Source organism: Neopelma chrysocephalum, unplaced genomic scaffold, assembly GCF_003984885.1.
Source record: "Neopelma chrysocephalum unplaced genomic scaffold, ASM398488v2 Primary Assembly neopelma1_128, whole genome shotgun sequence".
Taxonomy (NCBI): Eukaryota; Metazoa; Chordata; class Aves; order Passeriformes; family Pipridae; genus Neopelma; species Neopelma chrysocephalum.
This window is the reverse complement of record NW_020897790.1, coordinates 544,349-560,568: the sequence shown is the minus strand read 5'-3', so window position 1 is coordinate 560,568 and position 16,220 is coordinate 544,349. Positions and strand designations below refer to the sequence as shown.

At 46.0% G+C, this 16,220-nt stretch overlaps 1 protein-coding gene across 11 annotated transcripts in view; it reads left to right on the top strand.

The window, feature by feature from the left end:
• The window catches only part of ANKRD17 (ankyrin repeat domain 17), a 52,808-nt gene that overhangs the window by 34,948 nt on the left and 1,640 nt on the right, over positions 1-16,220 (top strand). For 6 of the 11 annotated variants that reach the window (XM_027698424.1, XM_027698426.1, XM_027698429.1 and 3 more), the window contains 18 exons: positions 2,508-2,656; positions 3,744-3,855; positions 4,032-4,177; positions 5,195-5,337; positions 5,773-5,986; positions 6,356-6,531; positions 6,774-6,936; positions 7,672-7,767; positions 7,958-8,074; positions 8,570-8,741; positions 8,991-9,438; positions 9,530-9,685; positions 9,897-10,046; positions 10,523-12,174; positions 13,129-13,326; positions 13,966-14,214; positions 15,630-15,737; positions 15,939-16,114. In XM_027698424.1, the coding sequence (XP_027554225.1) occupies positions 2,508-2,656; positions 3,744-3,855; positions 4,032-4,177; positions 5,195-5,337; positions 5,773-5,986; positions 6,356-6,531; positions 6,774-6,936; positions 7,672-7,767; positions 7,958-8,074; positions 8,570-8,741; positions 8,991-9,438; positions 9,530-9,685; positions 9,897-10,046; positions 10,523-12,174; positions 13,129-13,326; positions 13,966-14,214; positions 15,630-15,737; positions 15,939-16,114 (4,625 nt within the window). The remainder of the gene's footprint in view (positions 1-2,507; positions 2,657-3,743; positions 3,856-4,031; positions 4,178-5,194; positions 5,338-5,772; positions 5,987-6,355; positions 6,532-6,773; positions 6,937-7,671; positions 7,768-7,957; positions 8,075-8,569; positions 8,742-8,990; positions 9,439-9,529; positions 9,686-9,896; positions 10,047-10,522; positions 12,175-13,128; positions 13,327-13,965; positions 14,215-15,629; positions 15,738-15,938; positions 16,115-16,220) is intronic. The other 5 variants (XM_027698432.1, XM_027698423.1, XM_027698433.1 and 2 more) reach the window with 3 other exon arrangements.

The following is a 16,220-nucleotide window of genomic DNA, read 5'->3' as shown; positions in this document are numbered from 1 at the left end:
GACTGCCCTGCCACAGGGAACTAATAACCACCCCTGGAGCCCTCAGTCCCAGGAGCAGTGCTGGGTTTGCAGTGGAATTCAGAGCAGAGCTTGGGCTGTTGCAATCCGAGGCATGTTGTGCATCTCAAGTGCTCTGGAGTGACGGTGAGCCTGTGTGACAGGAACACGGCCTCTAAGAACTGAGGGCACCCCGCACACACCGGGGGCACGGGAGGAGCTGATGTGGAACAGGCCTGGAGAGTTGGCCTGAAACCAGTTGGGAAAAGCTGAGGTGTGCAGTGCATTTCTTGTAAGCTGTTTTTGTATTCAGTTCTTCATCCTGGCTTATTGCAGTGCAGTGTGGAACAGCCTTTATCCATCCACTGCTGACCTTCCAGGAGATAAGGAATGAGTGCCTAAGGACAGCGCTGTGCCCACAGTCAGGCAACACTAGTGAGACATGGAATGGTCCACAAGAAGAGGAAAGGGGAGTCTAAAGGTGTAAGACAAATGCTTCTCAGGAGGGGGAGAAGGGAGCTACTGTGAGGTGGCCTTTTTTCATTTAAATTATGAGAAAGTTGAGATGTGCCCAGAAAGAAATCAAGAGCAGCTCTAGTATCAGTCAGCACAAAACTGATAGTCTGAAACACTCTGCTAGTGAACTGGCTTTGAAGACTTGGTTAGCCCAGGCATGAAGTAATGATGTTTTCATGGTGGAGTACAGGCTTGGAGTTCCATTTTGCCACTAGTCCATTAGAGTAGGTGGAGGAGCAGAGGGAAAAGATAAATACTGGACTATCAGTGTATTTAGATTTGATGATCAAGCTAGGTGGCTACTCTTCCCAGTGCTCAGGGATGTCGTGAAAATCTGGCTTATTGAAAACTTTGAATGTTTGAGTTTGGGCACTGTAAAGATTCTGTTCGTCACCCTTGGCACGGTCATTATAAATTACAACTCTGCACAGGTAATGTTGAAATAAATATATTCAAATCATTACCCATAAAAATAAACCTTGTGTCCTAGTGAAATGTGCTGTAGGGATGTAAAGTATATTTGTGAATTATTGATGAATCATATATGTCTCTCTCTTTTTTGGGGGGAGGAGGGGTTGGGTTTTTTCCTCCCCCTCACTGCAAAAGTGAAGAATAGACTTTACCTGAATTAAGGCCTTCTGAACTCTCTTTTTTTTTTTTTTAAGTTTAAGAACTTTAATAGTGTCTCTTGTAACATAGCAGGTGTTCCTCAGTCCCCATACTGGGACAGGAACAGGAATTCTTAGCAACTCTTTAAAAACACGTGTGCTGGTTTTGACCTTACATCAAAATATTTCGTCATAGCTTCTTTTATGTCTCTTTAAATCCATACCAGTGGGATTTCTAAGGTGAGATAAGTTTTCAAAAGGCACTTGAACGTAAAGATCAAGGGAGTTTGAATCCTGAATTCTGATTTACCTTTACCCTTAAATATAGGGGTAATGATACTTTTTGCCTTAGAAGTTAGGGGTTCTTTGTTTCTCACAGTGACATTTATTAGCTGCTTTGCTGGGATTTTGTGTAGGAAGTACAGAAATTAATAATAAGTGTAAAACACAGGTGCCTTGCAGAGATGGGAGCACACAACTTGGAATATTAGGGTCCAGGTTTTGGGGCATCTGTTGGAAAACTTTGTTTCATTTTGCATTTCAAGGTGCTTTTGTCAACTGCACAGAAGTGAGCAGTGCTTCATTTGCTCCTTTGCTGTCACACCTGAGAAACACCTGGAGAAATGACAGGGAGAAAAAAACCCATTGAGTTCTTTTGAGGAGAAGTAGGAAAATGGGAGTTTTTCCCCAAAGGCTGTTTTAGATTCAAGTTCTCTCTGTACTTGGAAACCTGCTGTGTATGGAATGAGTTTCGGGGAGTGTGGCAGTGGGTGCTCTCTGTGTCATGTCCACACACTGTCATCCCTGTAAATGGTGTTACCTTTGCTTACCTAACACCTTGGCAAAGTCTCTGCAAACTGGCTGTTCCGAAGCTTCCACTTCTCTGGTTTCAGCAAATTCTGCCATGTGAGCATCCTGACCCTCTTGCTTTTTCTTTGTGTTTATGGGGGGGTGGAGGGTGAAGGTTGGACAATATGAAAATATTTACACTGTTTTAAGAAAAATGTGTAGATACCCGTTGATTGGAGTTGTTCTGCAGCCCTGCTTCTAAAGGTATGGAACTCTGGTCCAAATAATGGCTGATTTGTTGGAGGAAAGATCATCGGGTTAAAAAAACCAAAATAATAATTTTTTTCTTGTGGTGGGCTTCTAGAAAACACGTCAAGCTGATACTTAACTCTTTCTTTGATTGAATACAGTAAACCTTTTTCATAGTTAAATTCAAAGAGTTAAATGTTCAAAGACTGGGTTAAATGTGTGGAATATATATGTTGGTAGAAAATACAGTTTTCAGGGAGCTCTGTCTGTCGGTGGGAGTTCCCTTTATTGTCACGTCAAACTTGGAGGTGTTTTGCTTTGACTAAGCGTGGTTCTTCTGTCCAACAGCAGTGAGTGGAAGAGCATCTGCAATGTCAAACACTCCTACCCACAGCATTGCAACCTCAGTGTCCCAACCTCAGACGCCGACTCCGAGTCCCATCATTTCTCCTTCAGCCATGCTGCCCATCTACCCTGCTATAGATATCGATGCCCAGGTGAGCCTGCTGCTCTCACAGAGCCACAGAGCTGTTCTTCTCTGCACCCTGAATAATTCAGCAGTGCTAAACAGCTCTCTTGCATAATGGATTGGGGTCTGGGGACTGGATTTGCTGCTTTTGGAAAGCCCGAACAACTCCCTGGAGAGTTGCAACCCACTCTGCTCTGTGCTCTCACCAAACAAAAGAGAAGGTCTCTGAATGTCTGAACGCTTGTATTTCTTTTGTTGTCAGGTTTATGAGAAACAGCAAAGTTGTCTACTGACAAATTAAATATGTTTCTGACCTGATGTGCTAAGACAAAAATAAGCCTTAGAATGTTGCACACTGATTTTTCTGGTTGTGCTTCAAGTTGTTGGCCAGTGATCACAGACCTATAGAAGTCTTGAAACTAATAATTTCTGTGAATTTTTTTTTTTACAAGAGGAAGTAATTCAAGCTCTCATTTCCACTAAAGAAAGGGCTTTTTTGCACTAAAAATAATTGTTCAAAGGGCGACTTTGTGTTGACTTAGAGCTAGCTGGCCATCAGCAAAAAGCATGCACGTACTACCTGGGCATACACGTGTGCAGAGCTCTGGGCTGTACATAACATGGCTGAGGTTTGGGCAGCATGTAGTAGAGGAAAGGCATGGGATCTTTGTGGAGGAAGGGAGAGAAACCTCTGGAAAGCCAGTCCTGGGTACCTCAGCTGCTTGTGGCACTTGGCTTGGTTTCTGCTGTGACCAAGCCTTTGGTTGAACTGGAGTGTTAAGATTAAAGATAGAATTCTTCCTTCTAAGTGTGACCATCTAAAGGTCACAGTCAAGCAGTGGTAAAGAAGTTAATCTGGTTAGGAGAGCACAGATGACAGCTCAGTTCCTGAAGAATCTCAGTTCTTGTCAGGATTTTTCCTAAATCTCCCAGCAGAGCTGACTCGAGAGGTAGAATCCTGTTAGGAACTAGCACACGGAAGATGGTTGTAGGGGAATCAATAAGCACATCTTTAGCTTACAAATTTTTTTTATTGTTTTGGCTAATGTGCAGTATCACATGGGCTGTCCTTGGAAAAGCAAACCTTTATCTTGTGTACGTGGTGTCTGTTTTAGACTGAAAGTAACCATGACACAGCCCTGACACTGGCCTGTGCTGGAGGCCACGAGGAGCTGGTGCAGACCCTGCTGGAGAGAGGAGCCAACATCGAGCACAGGGACAAGAAAGGTGGGTGTCTCACCATGGCAGTACAGAGCCTCTCTGCTTTTCCAGCCTCTCATCCCAAATAAATCCCCAGTAAACCCAGTCCTTTTGTGAAGCCTTTAGGCTTGATTTTCGGGTGGTTTAACTCGCATCACTTGAGCTATGAATGTGGACTCTTTACACATCCTTTTCCATTTCAGGGTTTACTCCACTTATTTTGGCTGCTACAGCTGGTCATGTGGGTGTTGTGGAAATCTTACTGGATAATGGAGCTGATATTGAAGCCCAGTCTGAGAGAACCAAGGACACTCCCTTGTCTTTGGCTTGTTCCGGAGGGCGACAAGAGGTGAAGTAAAACTTAAGTCTTCAAAAGCAGTGTGTGAATTATATATTGTGTCAGTATAGCAAGGCAACCTTCCAGAAAAGTTCCAGTCACTTAATTCAGTGCTCTTATTTCAGGCCGGTGTGGTTTAGAAGGATGCTAAGAGGTTCACATTGTTCCCATTTTCCAGTTTATACTTTAAAACATGTCTTCTATAGATTGCTTTCTCTCCTTTGATAACTGTGCAGGTGTCCTCATGACTGCAGTCATTAGTGCCTCTTTATGGGCCTTTTGCCAGCATAATTAGGTATGAAAGTGAATGTGATGAGTGTTGTTGAGAGCAGGAGTTAGACACAAGTGGGTTCCATATATGAGCCACATCATGGCTTTTGGGAAAGAAAATGGGAAGACACTGGGCTTAGGGCAGTAGAGGTCATGTCAGGATGCCCTCCTGCCCCAAATTTAGTGTTTGACATTATATTTGTCCTGTGATTTTATGGGAAAACATTCTGATTGAGAATTGTGCAGGTCTAATCTAAACATTTTTTATGCTTAAGAACTGGAAGTGGAGCAAATTAAACATTGCACGAGAGATGACACAAGAGGTTTTCACCTCGGTGTACATTGTGATTTTAAGTTGCCAGACAGTTGAGTTTCTTGTGAAGTCCTCTGCAGGGGAGGACAAAAAGCAGGAGTACTTTGTAGGCTGCGTTCACATTGAATCTGTGGCTTTGGCAGTCTTTAAAGACCGCTGAAATAATCATAAAAAGGGTTTTCTTGCTATGTTGTGCAACTTGGTATGAATGATTGAAGCATGCCAATGAACAGAAGATTTTTTACAGGAAGTTTTCCAGGGCCTTTGGGAACATGGTTGCAGCCTCATCTGTTCATGGAGGCGAGGAGTGTAGGGAAGCGAGTGACTGAAATGGCTTTCTTACCACTGCCATCTTCCAACAGGATATTCAGGCTTGGAAACCATTTGTCCTGGGTAGATTTGTAAGTTCTGGAGAAAATCAGATGTTCTTTCTTGACACCCTGCAGGTGGTGGAGTTGCTGCTCGCTCGAGGAGCAAACAAGGAGCACAGGAATGTTTCCGATTACACACCTTTGAGCCTCGCCGCCTCGGGTGGCTACGTGAACATTATCAAGATTCTGCTGAATGCTGGGGCAGAAATCAATTCCAGGCAAGTTCCCTGTGCACCCCTCCTCTCCTGGTCTTAGCTGTGAGTTATGTGAAGGAAGTGTGTGTGTTATCCCTTTGTTTTCCCTGCATGGTTTGCTCTTTGTGGGCACGTAGGTGATGCTTTTGCATCCGTTGGGAGGTAGAAAGCAGCTCAGGTGTGCACTGCACAGGTCAAAGGGAAAGGCCAAGCACAAGTTGTGCTCCTCATAAATTTAAAGCAATTAAAAAGTGACATGTGTGTTGTTTCTAAGTGGAAATACTAGTCCTGTGTGGTGCTACTGTGGAGAACCTCTCGTAAGTTCTTCAACAGTAGTTGGTGTGTAGCTGATTTTTCAGTCTTGGATAAGTACTCTGCTTTCACTAGTTAATCATAATCACGTTTATGAAATGACTTTTTTAAAGAGTTTTGGGGTTTTTTTTCGTCCTTCTCTTTCAGAACTGGTAGCAAATTGGGCATTTCCCCCTTGATGCTGGCAGCCATGAACGGGCACACTGCTGCTGTCAAGCTGTTACTGGACATGGGCTCTGATATAAATGCCCAGATCGAGACCAACAGGAATACAGCTCTGACTCTGGCCTGTTTCCAGGGGAGAACTGAGGTGGTCAGCCTGCTGCTCGACAGAAAAGCCAACGTGGAACACAGAGCCAAGGTAAGGAGCTAACACTGCAGAAGTCTCCAAAAAGAGCTACTTTTAAGTCTTCACTTGGCTGTTGTTACCTGATTTTCTTGCCTTTTTGTGCAAGTTAACTTCTCTAGTTCAGGTCTCCAGGCCAGTTAACTGAACTGAACCACATTTTGTATGGAAAAAAAATGGCTGCATTTAAGGAAGAGGGTTTTTGTGGTTACACGGTTCATCAAAAAGTGTGTCTTCTGAAGCCTTTATTCATCTTGAGGTGCTTATAAGCATAAGAGTAATAAACTATTATGTTCCTGGAAGTTGAAATAAATCCTGACTCTCAAGTGAACACCCCCCCCACCTCCTGAATAATTGCTTCTTTTTCCTGCCTGCTTGTCCCAGACTGGTCTCACTCCGTTGATGGAAGCAGCCTCGGGGGGATACGCGGAAGTGGGCAGGGTCCTGCTGGACAAAGGTGCAGATGTGAACGCTCCCCCGGTACCTTCCTCCAGAGACACAGCTTTAACCATTGCAGCAGACAAAGGGCACTACAAGTTCTGTGAGCTCCTCATTAGCAGGTACTGTATTTGTAAATGAACAGCTTAAAGAGAAATATGGCCTTACTTAGACTAATTTTCCCGATACACAATAATATTTCCCAATATACGCCACGGGGTAGGAAATGGGAAAGGTTCTGTGTCTGGGACCATTATTGTGAATTTGCATTTATCACAAGTGCTCAGATGAAGTTCTCTTTGGTGTCAGAGTGCTTCCTTTTGCCCAGAAGCAGGGGTTTGAAGGGGTGTGTTTGGCGTTGCAGGGGAGCTCACATCGACGTGCGGAACAAGAAGGGCAATACTCCGCTCTGGCTGGCAGCCAATGGGGGGCACCTCGATGTCGTCCAGCTGCTCGTTCAGGCTGGAGCTGACGTGGATGCAGCTGATAACAGGAAAATAACTCCTCTCATGGCAGCCTTCCGAAAGGTAGGATGTGAAGTTCAACTTGGCTCTTGTCTGGGCTTGTCTTGATCATCCCTACACAGTTGTTAGAAGTAGAATGTGGCTGTCAGACACTATGTCAGTTCATTTTAATACTTGGCATTGAATCTTCCAAAGTAAGTGTGTGTGTCACCTGTGTAATATCTGTGTTAAATTCTAGTAGGAATTTGCTTTATAGGCAGTTTACTGAGGCTGGTTCTGGAATGTGTGAGGGGTGAGAATTGCAGGGTGTTTGTGTGTGGTGGAACTGGGGGGAAATTGGATTGGTTCTTTATGCAAGAGAGGATGAGGACTTTGGTCTAAAAAAGTGCAGTTTAGCCCAATTTGAGTCTAGAGATGATTGTTGTTAGCCAGGGAGTGGAGTTGAGGTGCTGCAATACTGGGAGGGTCACAGATGAGTGTAGGAGCCTGCAGCTGTGAGAGCTGGGCATCTGAAAACTACCAAAAAAAAATAGAAGCAGAAGTTTGTGGAAGTACAACTGGAGCAAGGGCGATCTGACGACAGGTACTGCAATTCTGTGCCTTCTCTGCTGTCAGAAGTGTGCAGAAATGTGCCCTACTAGTTCAGGAGGCGAGAAAGGTGTAAAAAAGAAGGGTTGAGAGCATCATGTGTCGAGGAGTTGAAAGTAAATATTTCTGGAAGAGCACTGAGACTGGAATGTTTGTCAGCAAACCAAAGGCAGCTGGGCTGAAAGAGTCATCCTTGAAATGTGTTTGCAGGGGCACGTGAAGGTGGTGCGTTACCTGGTGAAGGAGGTGAACCAGTTCCCATCCGACTCAGAGTGCATGCGATACATAGCAACCATCACTGACAAGGTAAGATGGGAGGGCGGGGAAGATGTGAGAGGGAATAGTGCTGTGCCTCAGCTTTAGAGACTGAGTTCTCTAAAGGGAATTCTTGAGAAGAAACATAGCAAAAAAATGGTTACTAAATTACAAGAGTAAGCTGGACATCGTACATCCAAACACTTTGGAAAGCTGAGGGTCGGTGTACTTCCCATTTCAGGAGATGCTGAAGAAGTGCCACCTGTGTATGGAGTCAATTGTTCAAGCCAAAGATAGACAGGCTGCAGAAGCCAACAAAAACGCAAGCATTCTGCTGGAGGAACTGGACTTGGAGAAGGCAAGTGGGAAGAGTTTGGAGCTGGGAATACTTCTTTGGTAAAATTCCAGTTTCACGTTCCTTCAGGACGATAAGGTCGGTGAAAGTAGGTACTGAGCGTATAGGGGTTTGTGTGATTACCATAATTGGAGTGTCTAGAGATGAGCATCTTGTTGTTCAGGTAATCTTTGATCTTTGCTATTATTCAGAGAAATAGGATCAGGAAACACCAGTATAACCATTTCCTCTGGAATAATATTGTACCGAAAGAAGGATTTCTGAATATGTGTTTTTGTCAAGTGCAAGACAGATGGGCATTTTCCAGTCATATTGATTTTAGGTCTAAACCCTGTTTTGTGTCTTAAGTAAAATACACTAATTTACTAGAAACCGTAATACTGTAGTAGGAAGTTAACAGAAAAATCCAAGTGTAGTGTCCTAGGAAATAGAAAGCATTTGGATTTCTTGAAATGCATAGGAAATCTTGTAATGCTGTTCCATGTGCTTGACTTGTAGCTGAGGGAAGAAAGCAGGAGACTGGCTTTGGCTGCCAAAAGAGAGAAAAGAAAGGAGAAGAGGAGGAAGAAAAAAGAAGAACAAAGGCGAAAACTAGAAGAAATAGAAGCAAAAAATAAAGAGAATTTTGAACTTCAAGCTGCTCAGGAGAAAGAGAAGTTAAAAGCTGAAGGTGATTTGTTAAATTGCTACTGCATTTATTCCAAGGAAAGAATGGAATTCTGTGTGAGTTGATATAAAAAGGGGAGAAGCTCCATGTTATGATGTCCTGTAGCTTTAGAGATGTCTGCACAGTTACTGGTTTTGAGTGGTGTTTGGAGCCTTGTGAAGTTACTCCTGAGTTGTTTGATAGGACAAGTATGATTTGGAAAGCTAAACCACACAAGCTGACTTACTCCTGCTTTTTTTATTCTTCCATCAGATGATCCCGAAGTCCCAATGGAGCCTCCCAGTGCTACCACCACCACCACCATAGGTATATCTGCCACCTGGACAACACTAGCAGGATCCCATGGGAAGAGGAATAACACCATCACCACAACAAGCTCCAAGAGGAAAAACAGGAAAAACAAAGTAACCCCTGATAACGTTCAGATTATATTTGATGATCAGCTCCCAATTTCCTATAGCCAGCCCGAGAAGGTGAATGGGGAATCCAAGAGCAGCAGCACCAGTGAGAGTGGTGACAGTGACAACATGAGGATCTCCAGCTGTAGCGATGAGAGCAGCAATAGTAACAGCAGCCACAAGAGTGACAATCATTCTTCCACGGCCAGCACTAACACTCAGAGCAACAAAAAGCAACCGTCGGTGCTTGTCACTTGTCCAAAGGATGAGAGGAAAGCAGCTCCTGGCAAGTCATCCATCAAGTAAGTCCCTGGGACCCTGCATGCAAAATACAAGTCATCCTTTTTTTTTTTTTCTTCCCCACATAATAACAGCATTTCATTTCTTTTACAGGTTGTCTGAAGTTATTAATGAAGTGACGAGTAATTCCTTGTCTACTTGCACAAAATCTGCTCCTTCTCCCCTTTCTTCTCCAAATGGAAAGCTAACCATTGCTAGTCCCAAACGTGGTCAGAAAAGGGAAGAAGGGTGGAAGGAAGTTGTGAGAAGGTAAACAAAATTCTCCCCTATTTTCCCTATTTGCTGTCCTTTGTGTAGCCCTCCCTGGAGTTACTGAATGACCTTCTTAGGAGGGCTGAGATTTCACAAAACCGCTGCTATGTAGCTTGAATCAGGAAATAGAAGATTATTTTGACCAACCTGCCTGCAGCTTCTTGTCTTGGAAGCGTTTCCCACTAGATATTGTTTCTTTTTTATACAGATCCAAGAAGGTTTCTGTTCCATCAACTGTAATTTCCAGAGTCATTGGCAGAGGAGGATGTAACATCAACGCGATCCGGGAGTGCACGGGAGCGCACATAGACATTGACAAACAGAAGGATAAAACTGGAGATCGGATAATCACGATTAGGTGAGCAGGAGCCTTCATTTGCTCCTTCCTGTGGGGATCTTCTCATTGTAGAACACTTGTCTGTATAGCAAAATGTAAAGGCTTGATCTGGTTGCTCCTTGGAAGATCACTTTGAGGCAGGGGAGGTGAATGGGGAAGCACGAGTACAACCACCATGTGTTGGTACTAAATACAAGTTGTGAGATAAAGCAAAGCATAAACGCTGGGACATAGCTAAATATGTAGACTTGTTTAGGGAAGTAAATATTTTAACCATTTGGGGTTTTGGGGAGAGTCAGAGTTTTGAACTTGAGCTTCTTGAGCAGTTGTCAGCAGCAGGAACCTGCCAAGCTCAGCTTTCAGGTGGAGAGAAATTATTTTCCTGTCTGTGTTAGCATGACAGAGGAGAGACTGGATTGTGGATCGTGTGTTGGAGGTTCTTGGCTATAACGTGTGTAAATGCTTAGATGTGCTTTCCCCTTCCTTCCTTTTCGTAGGGGTGGCACAGAATCAACCAGGCAGGCCACGCAGTTGATCAATGCTCTGATTAAGGATCCAGACAAGGAAATCGATGAACTTATTCCAAAGAACCGTTTGAAAAGTTCAACCGCTAACTCCAAAATGGGGTCCTCGGCGCCTGCCACCACCACAGCTGCTAACAGTTCTCTTGTGGGCATCAAGGTGACCACTGTAGCTGCTTCGTCGGCGTCCCAGCCTGCCTCCGCGCTCTCCGTGCCTGCCATCTCCTCAGCCTCCACTCACAAGAGCATTAAGAACCCCGTGAACAACGTGCGGCCCGGTTTCCAAGTCTCCCTCCCGCTGGCGTATCCTCCTCCGCAGTTTGCACACGCTTTGCTCGCCGCTCAGACCTTCCAGCAGATCCGTCCGCCTCGGTTGCCCATGACACACTTCGGAGGTACTTTCCCACCAGCCCAGTCCACGTGGGGCCCGTTTCCCGTTCGGCCGCTGAGCCCCGCGAGAGCCACGAACTCGCCGAAACCTCACATGGTGCCTCGCCACAACAGCCAGAACAGCAGCGGTGCTCAGGGGAACCCGGCGAGTTCTCTGACCACGAGTCCCACGGCGACCACGACTTCGGTGGCCTCCACTGTGCCTGGTTCTTCCGCGAGCGGCAGCCCGAGTTCCCCCTCGGTCAGGAGACAGCTCTTCGTCACGGTCGTGAAGACGTCCAACGCCACGACGACCACCGTGACCACCACGGCGAGCAACACGAGCACGGCGCCCACCAACGCCACGTATCCAACTCCTACTGCCAAAGAACACTACCCCGCCTCTTCCCCCTCGTCTCCCTCTCCTCCCGCACAGCCCGCGGGCGTCGCCAGGAGCAGTCCTTCCGACTGCGCGGCCGCGGCCTCTCCCAACAAAGGTGCGCCTTCGTCTGACGCGGACGCGGGCAGCCCGCCCGCGGTGGAGGTGAGCGGCTCGACTGGCAGCAGGCAGCCCAACCCTGGCACCGGCAGCTCCTCCGTGCATCCCGCTCATCAGCAGCCCCCGGGAGCTCCTCTGCCAGAGGCCAGGCCCCCTCTCCAGCAACCTCAGGTTCCTGCTCCAGATCCTCGGCTGGTCGTGCCTCCAAATTTAGCGGCGACGAGCTCATCTGCTCCCGTGGCGGGTCCGACCAACACCCCGATGACCTACCCCACGTCCCAGACGTCCATGGGGTCTGCCCAGCCCGCAGCCAAGATGGAAACCCCGGCCATCAGACCGCCTGTCCACGCAACCGGCAGCGTCCACAAGAATCCAGCTCCTGTGCAAAACTCCTCCGTCGCAGTCCTCAACGTCAACCACATCAAAAGGCCCCACAGTGTTCCTTCTTCAGTGCAGCTTCCTTCTACCTTAAGTACACAAAGTGCTTCTCAGAATTCGGCCCACCCGGCGAACAAGCCCATGGGGAACAACTTCAGTGCTACTCTGCCTTTCGGGCCCTTTAGTACATTGTTTGAGAACAGCCCCACATCTGCTCATGCCTTCTGGGGTGGGTCCGTCGTTTCATCTCAGACACCACCAGAATCCATGCTCTCCGCAAAGTCCTCATTTTTGCCAAATTCAGATCCGTTACATCAGTCTGACACTTCCAAAGCCCCAGGTTTTAGGCCACCGTTACAGAGGCCAGCTCCAAGTCCCTCAGGTAAGTGTGTTTGGTGTCCACACCTTAATAATGCGGTTTAATCTGGATTTTTCAAGCCTAGTAGAGCTCATTTTCCTTTTTAAGTGCCCCCTCTCAAATCTAATAACTGGGTGGCAGCTGATGAGCTTGATAAAAGTCACTCTTTTTGCCATTGCAGTCTGCTCTGCTCTGGTAGCTGAGATAATAAAACACTTCACTGTTGTTTCTACCTCCCTTCCCTACCACCTAATGCCTGTTCTGGTTTGTGGTGACATCTCCTGAGGCTGTCTTCCAGGTGTGAACTTGTAACTTAAACTTATTTACTAAATTTGAGCAAAAAATGTTATTTCCTTGACTGCCTGAAATTTGTAGGGAAACACTGAGCCCTCTGCCCAAAGCAGAGGCCGGGGGTTGTCACAGAACCTGTTCTGTAGCTTTCAGAAAGTACAGACGTGGTTTGGACCATCTTTGCCTGTTTTTGTAGGACCTCTGAGTTGTTTATGAATCAATACAACAGCAGGTTTTTTTTCCTGTTTTGTGAATGTGATGGTGTTGAATTTTGTCAGTTTAATATACTTCTCAGCATTTTGATATATGACTGTATAACCATAAGATATACAAATATATAAATCTTAGACCCCTGAGATTTTATTTTCCCCTTTCGTCCTTGAAGAGAACATGAAGGGAGCAGTAAATCTTGTATTTTGAATATCTTGGCTAATTGTTGCCATTTGGTGTTAATCAAATGGGAATCATTCTTGGTTTATATGTACAGCACAGTTGCCACATGCAGGCCAGACTTGCAAAGTGGAAAGCTTGAGACTCCCAGTTTTCTTTGAAAAATAGTAACACACCCCCCCAAAAAATCCACGGGATAAAAGTTTTCCTTCTTTCCTTCCTATTTCCATAGTATGGGCAAGCTCTTGAGGGAGGTGCTGGAGTCCTGGGAGTCACTTGTGCCTGTTTCTCTCATAGGTATTGTCAGTATGGATTCCCCCTATGCTTCTGTAACACCTTCTTCTACACACCTGGGGAACTTTGCCTCGAACCTTTCGGGAGGGCAGATCTACGCGCCCGGGGCACCTCTTGGTGGAGCACCTGCAGCTGCTAATTTTAACAGACAGCATTTTTCCCCTCTTAGTTTATTGCCCCCCTGTTCATCAGCATCCAACGGTGAGTTCTGCTCAGCAGGCAGCGGGTGAGAAGCTGCCGTGTAAATACAGGGGTCTCACAGAACTGCGTAAGGAATTTCGAGGGAAAATCCTTAGGGCAGGTTCTGGTGCCTTCCTCCACCTTTGGCCCCTGCAGTTCTGCCTGTGAGGGGCAGTTTTGTGGGCAAAGAAATAAGAAGCTGTTGAGCGTTGGCTTATTCAGGGAATGAGTGAATCTGATTTATTGGCAAAAATAATGATAAAAAGCCCACAGGGAACAAATCAGGATTTAAAAAAGGAAATAAAAAAAAGAGGAAAAAATAAACCCAACGGCAGCATGGATTTCTTAGGGTTTATTTCAGCTTTGGTTCTGGCTATAATCCTCAAATCCTCTGCTTCTGATAGAGAGTGATGCTCAGTTAAAGTTTTGTCACATGTGTCCAGTGGCTGGGCTGCCAGGGCTTGATAAGCATTTTATATAAGGGACTGAATCAATGGTAGATGTCTCTCTGATCTGAAAGTAAGACTTGAATTTATCCTGAAGTGTGTGCTGGATGAACCTGGCATTGACCAGCTCCCCATTGCCAGTTGCTGGATGTTCAGGGGTGGGTTTGTGGGATCTGGCTGCCACCACTAAGTGCTCCTGTTGCTCTCCTTGCAGAATCTCCTGCTCAGTCCGTGTCCTCTGGAGTACGAGCACCCTCTCCCACCCCTTCAGCAGTGTCCTTGGGATCAGAAAAGCCCAGTAATGTTTCTCAGGACAGAAAAGTTCCTGTTCCCATCGGGACTGAACGGTCTGCACGTATTAGACAAACTGGAACGTCTACTCCTTCTGTTATTGGGAGCAACTTGGCTGCTCCAGTGGGACATAGTGGGATCTGGTCCTTCGAAGGTATAGGTGGCAGTCAAGGTATGTGGTGTTCATAGGTGCACTTGAATTGATCCCAGTGTTGTGTTTCCCAAACTCACTCCAGTGCTGGAGGATGATGCAGAAGTGAGTGCCTCAAAATACAGGAGTGCTCTTTCCGAGGAATTTGGAGCGGGGACTTCTGTTTGTCCTCCTGTCCAGTTACTTGTGTTTTAATGAGGTCTCAGAAAGCAGTTGTGAAACGCCCTGGCTGTGAAGATCTGGTACTCCAAGTAAGAAGTAACAGGAAAAATAAAACCACAGGGTTTACAGGGGTGAACTGGGTGAGCATCATTGGATTTAGGAAGAGGGGAAATTAAGGTGTCTCAAGATAACTGTCTGGGTTTTTTCTGTTGATGAAAGAGATTGTTTGTACAGTAGGAGATAATATTTAATTTGTAGCCAAGATAGAGCTTTTTGTGCTGAGGATGGTGCTTCTCTTAAGTGGTCATGTTCTACATATGGGTTTTTTTTGGTTTTTTTCCAGCCATTTGCATTTTACCAACACAAGCTCTTGGCTCTCCTGGAGTCACGTAGAATCTAGTATTTCATAATTTATTAATAACTTCATCAAACTCACCAGGAGTCTCAGATGCAACTTACAGGAGACTGATCAATTTTTGTCATATTGATGGGGGGAGTTTGGGATTGATTGTTAGTTTCTGTGGGGTTTTTTTCTTGGGATGGGAAATGTGAATCATAAGACCATGTTGAATTGGACCTCTGGAGGTCCTCTCAGCCTCCTGCACAAAATGGGGTTTGCCATTAGGCTGGACAAGGTTGCTCAGGGCTTCATCCAGTCTGCCTGGGAAAACCTGCAGGAATGGGAATGGGAACTGCTCAGCCCCTCTAATAACCTGTTCTGCTGCTTGACTGAGTCCAGACAGCTTAAGGTTTTAACTGACTGACTGCCCTGGGGTTTATCCCCAAATACAAACCTCATTTTACTTCCCTAGTGGTCTTCTCCCAGGTAAGGCTTTAGAAATGCAATATTTGTTTATATTGCCTGGCTGTAAAAGTTGTCCTTTGTGCCTGTCTTGGCCTTCAGAATGCTTCTTGCTTTCTACTTTTTCCAATTACTTGAATATTTTGATTTTCAGTTCACAACAGGATTGGCTTTTCTTGACTATTGGGATGCCTCAGAAATGTTTTTATATCCCTTCTCCAAATACAATTTCCTTATGTTTTGTTTTGAAAATTGGCTTTATGAATGTCTGAGGTTTGAACTGTAGCACCAATACCAAGCTCCCCCTGGTGAATTCATGTAATTAGTACACGACCATGTGTCTGGAGCTGGTCATTTTCTGGTTTTGCTTTGCAAAAGTACTTCTCTGTCTCTTAGAATATTAAATAATAAATGGAAGAATGGTAATGAAGTGGAGAAAATAGTCTTCGTAGCATACATACCATTTTCACAGCACCAAAGGCGCAAAGAATTGAGGTTTTTGGAGGAGGGAGAGTTACCCCAAATGCCAGCTTTGCTGTTGAGTTGGAGGAGAATGGCAGGGGCAGCGCCCTGGTCACAGGTAACTGTTCCCAGCTCCTGGCACCGCCTCAGAGCTCTGGCTGGGGGCTGCAGGGGCCCGGTGTGGTGCTCCCCATCCCACACGTGCCAGGGTTTGGGTGGGTGCAGGAGCTGCAGGCTGAGCACAGGGCACAGCTGAGGCTGGGCAGTGCAGGAGGAGGGGGTGTCCTGTGGGGGTAACGCTGTGTCTCTGTGCTGTCAGATAAAGTGGACTGGTGTCACAGCGGGATGGGAAGCCACATGATCCATCGGCCCATGTCTGACCCGGGCGTGTTCTCCCACCAAGCCATGGAGAGGGACAGCACGGGAATCGTCACGCCTTCCGGTACATTCCATCAGCCCGTTCCTGCAGGATACATGGACTTCCCAAAAGTCGGGGTAATGACCTTGGGCCTGATAGGCAACACAAAGCCCTCTGAGCCCTTCTGTCTGTGCAGGGATAGCAGCATCCATGAAAACATCCTGACTGTTGCTTTTCCTTGCC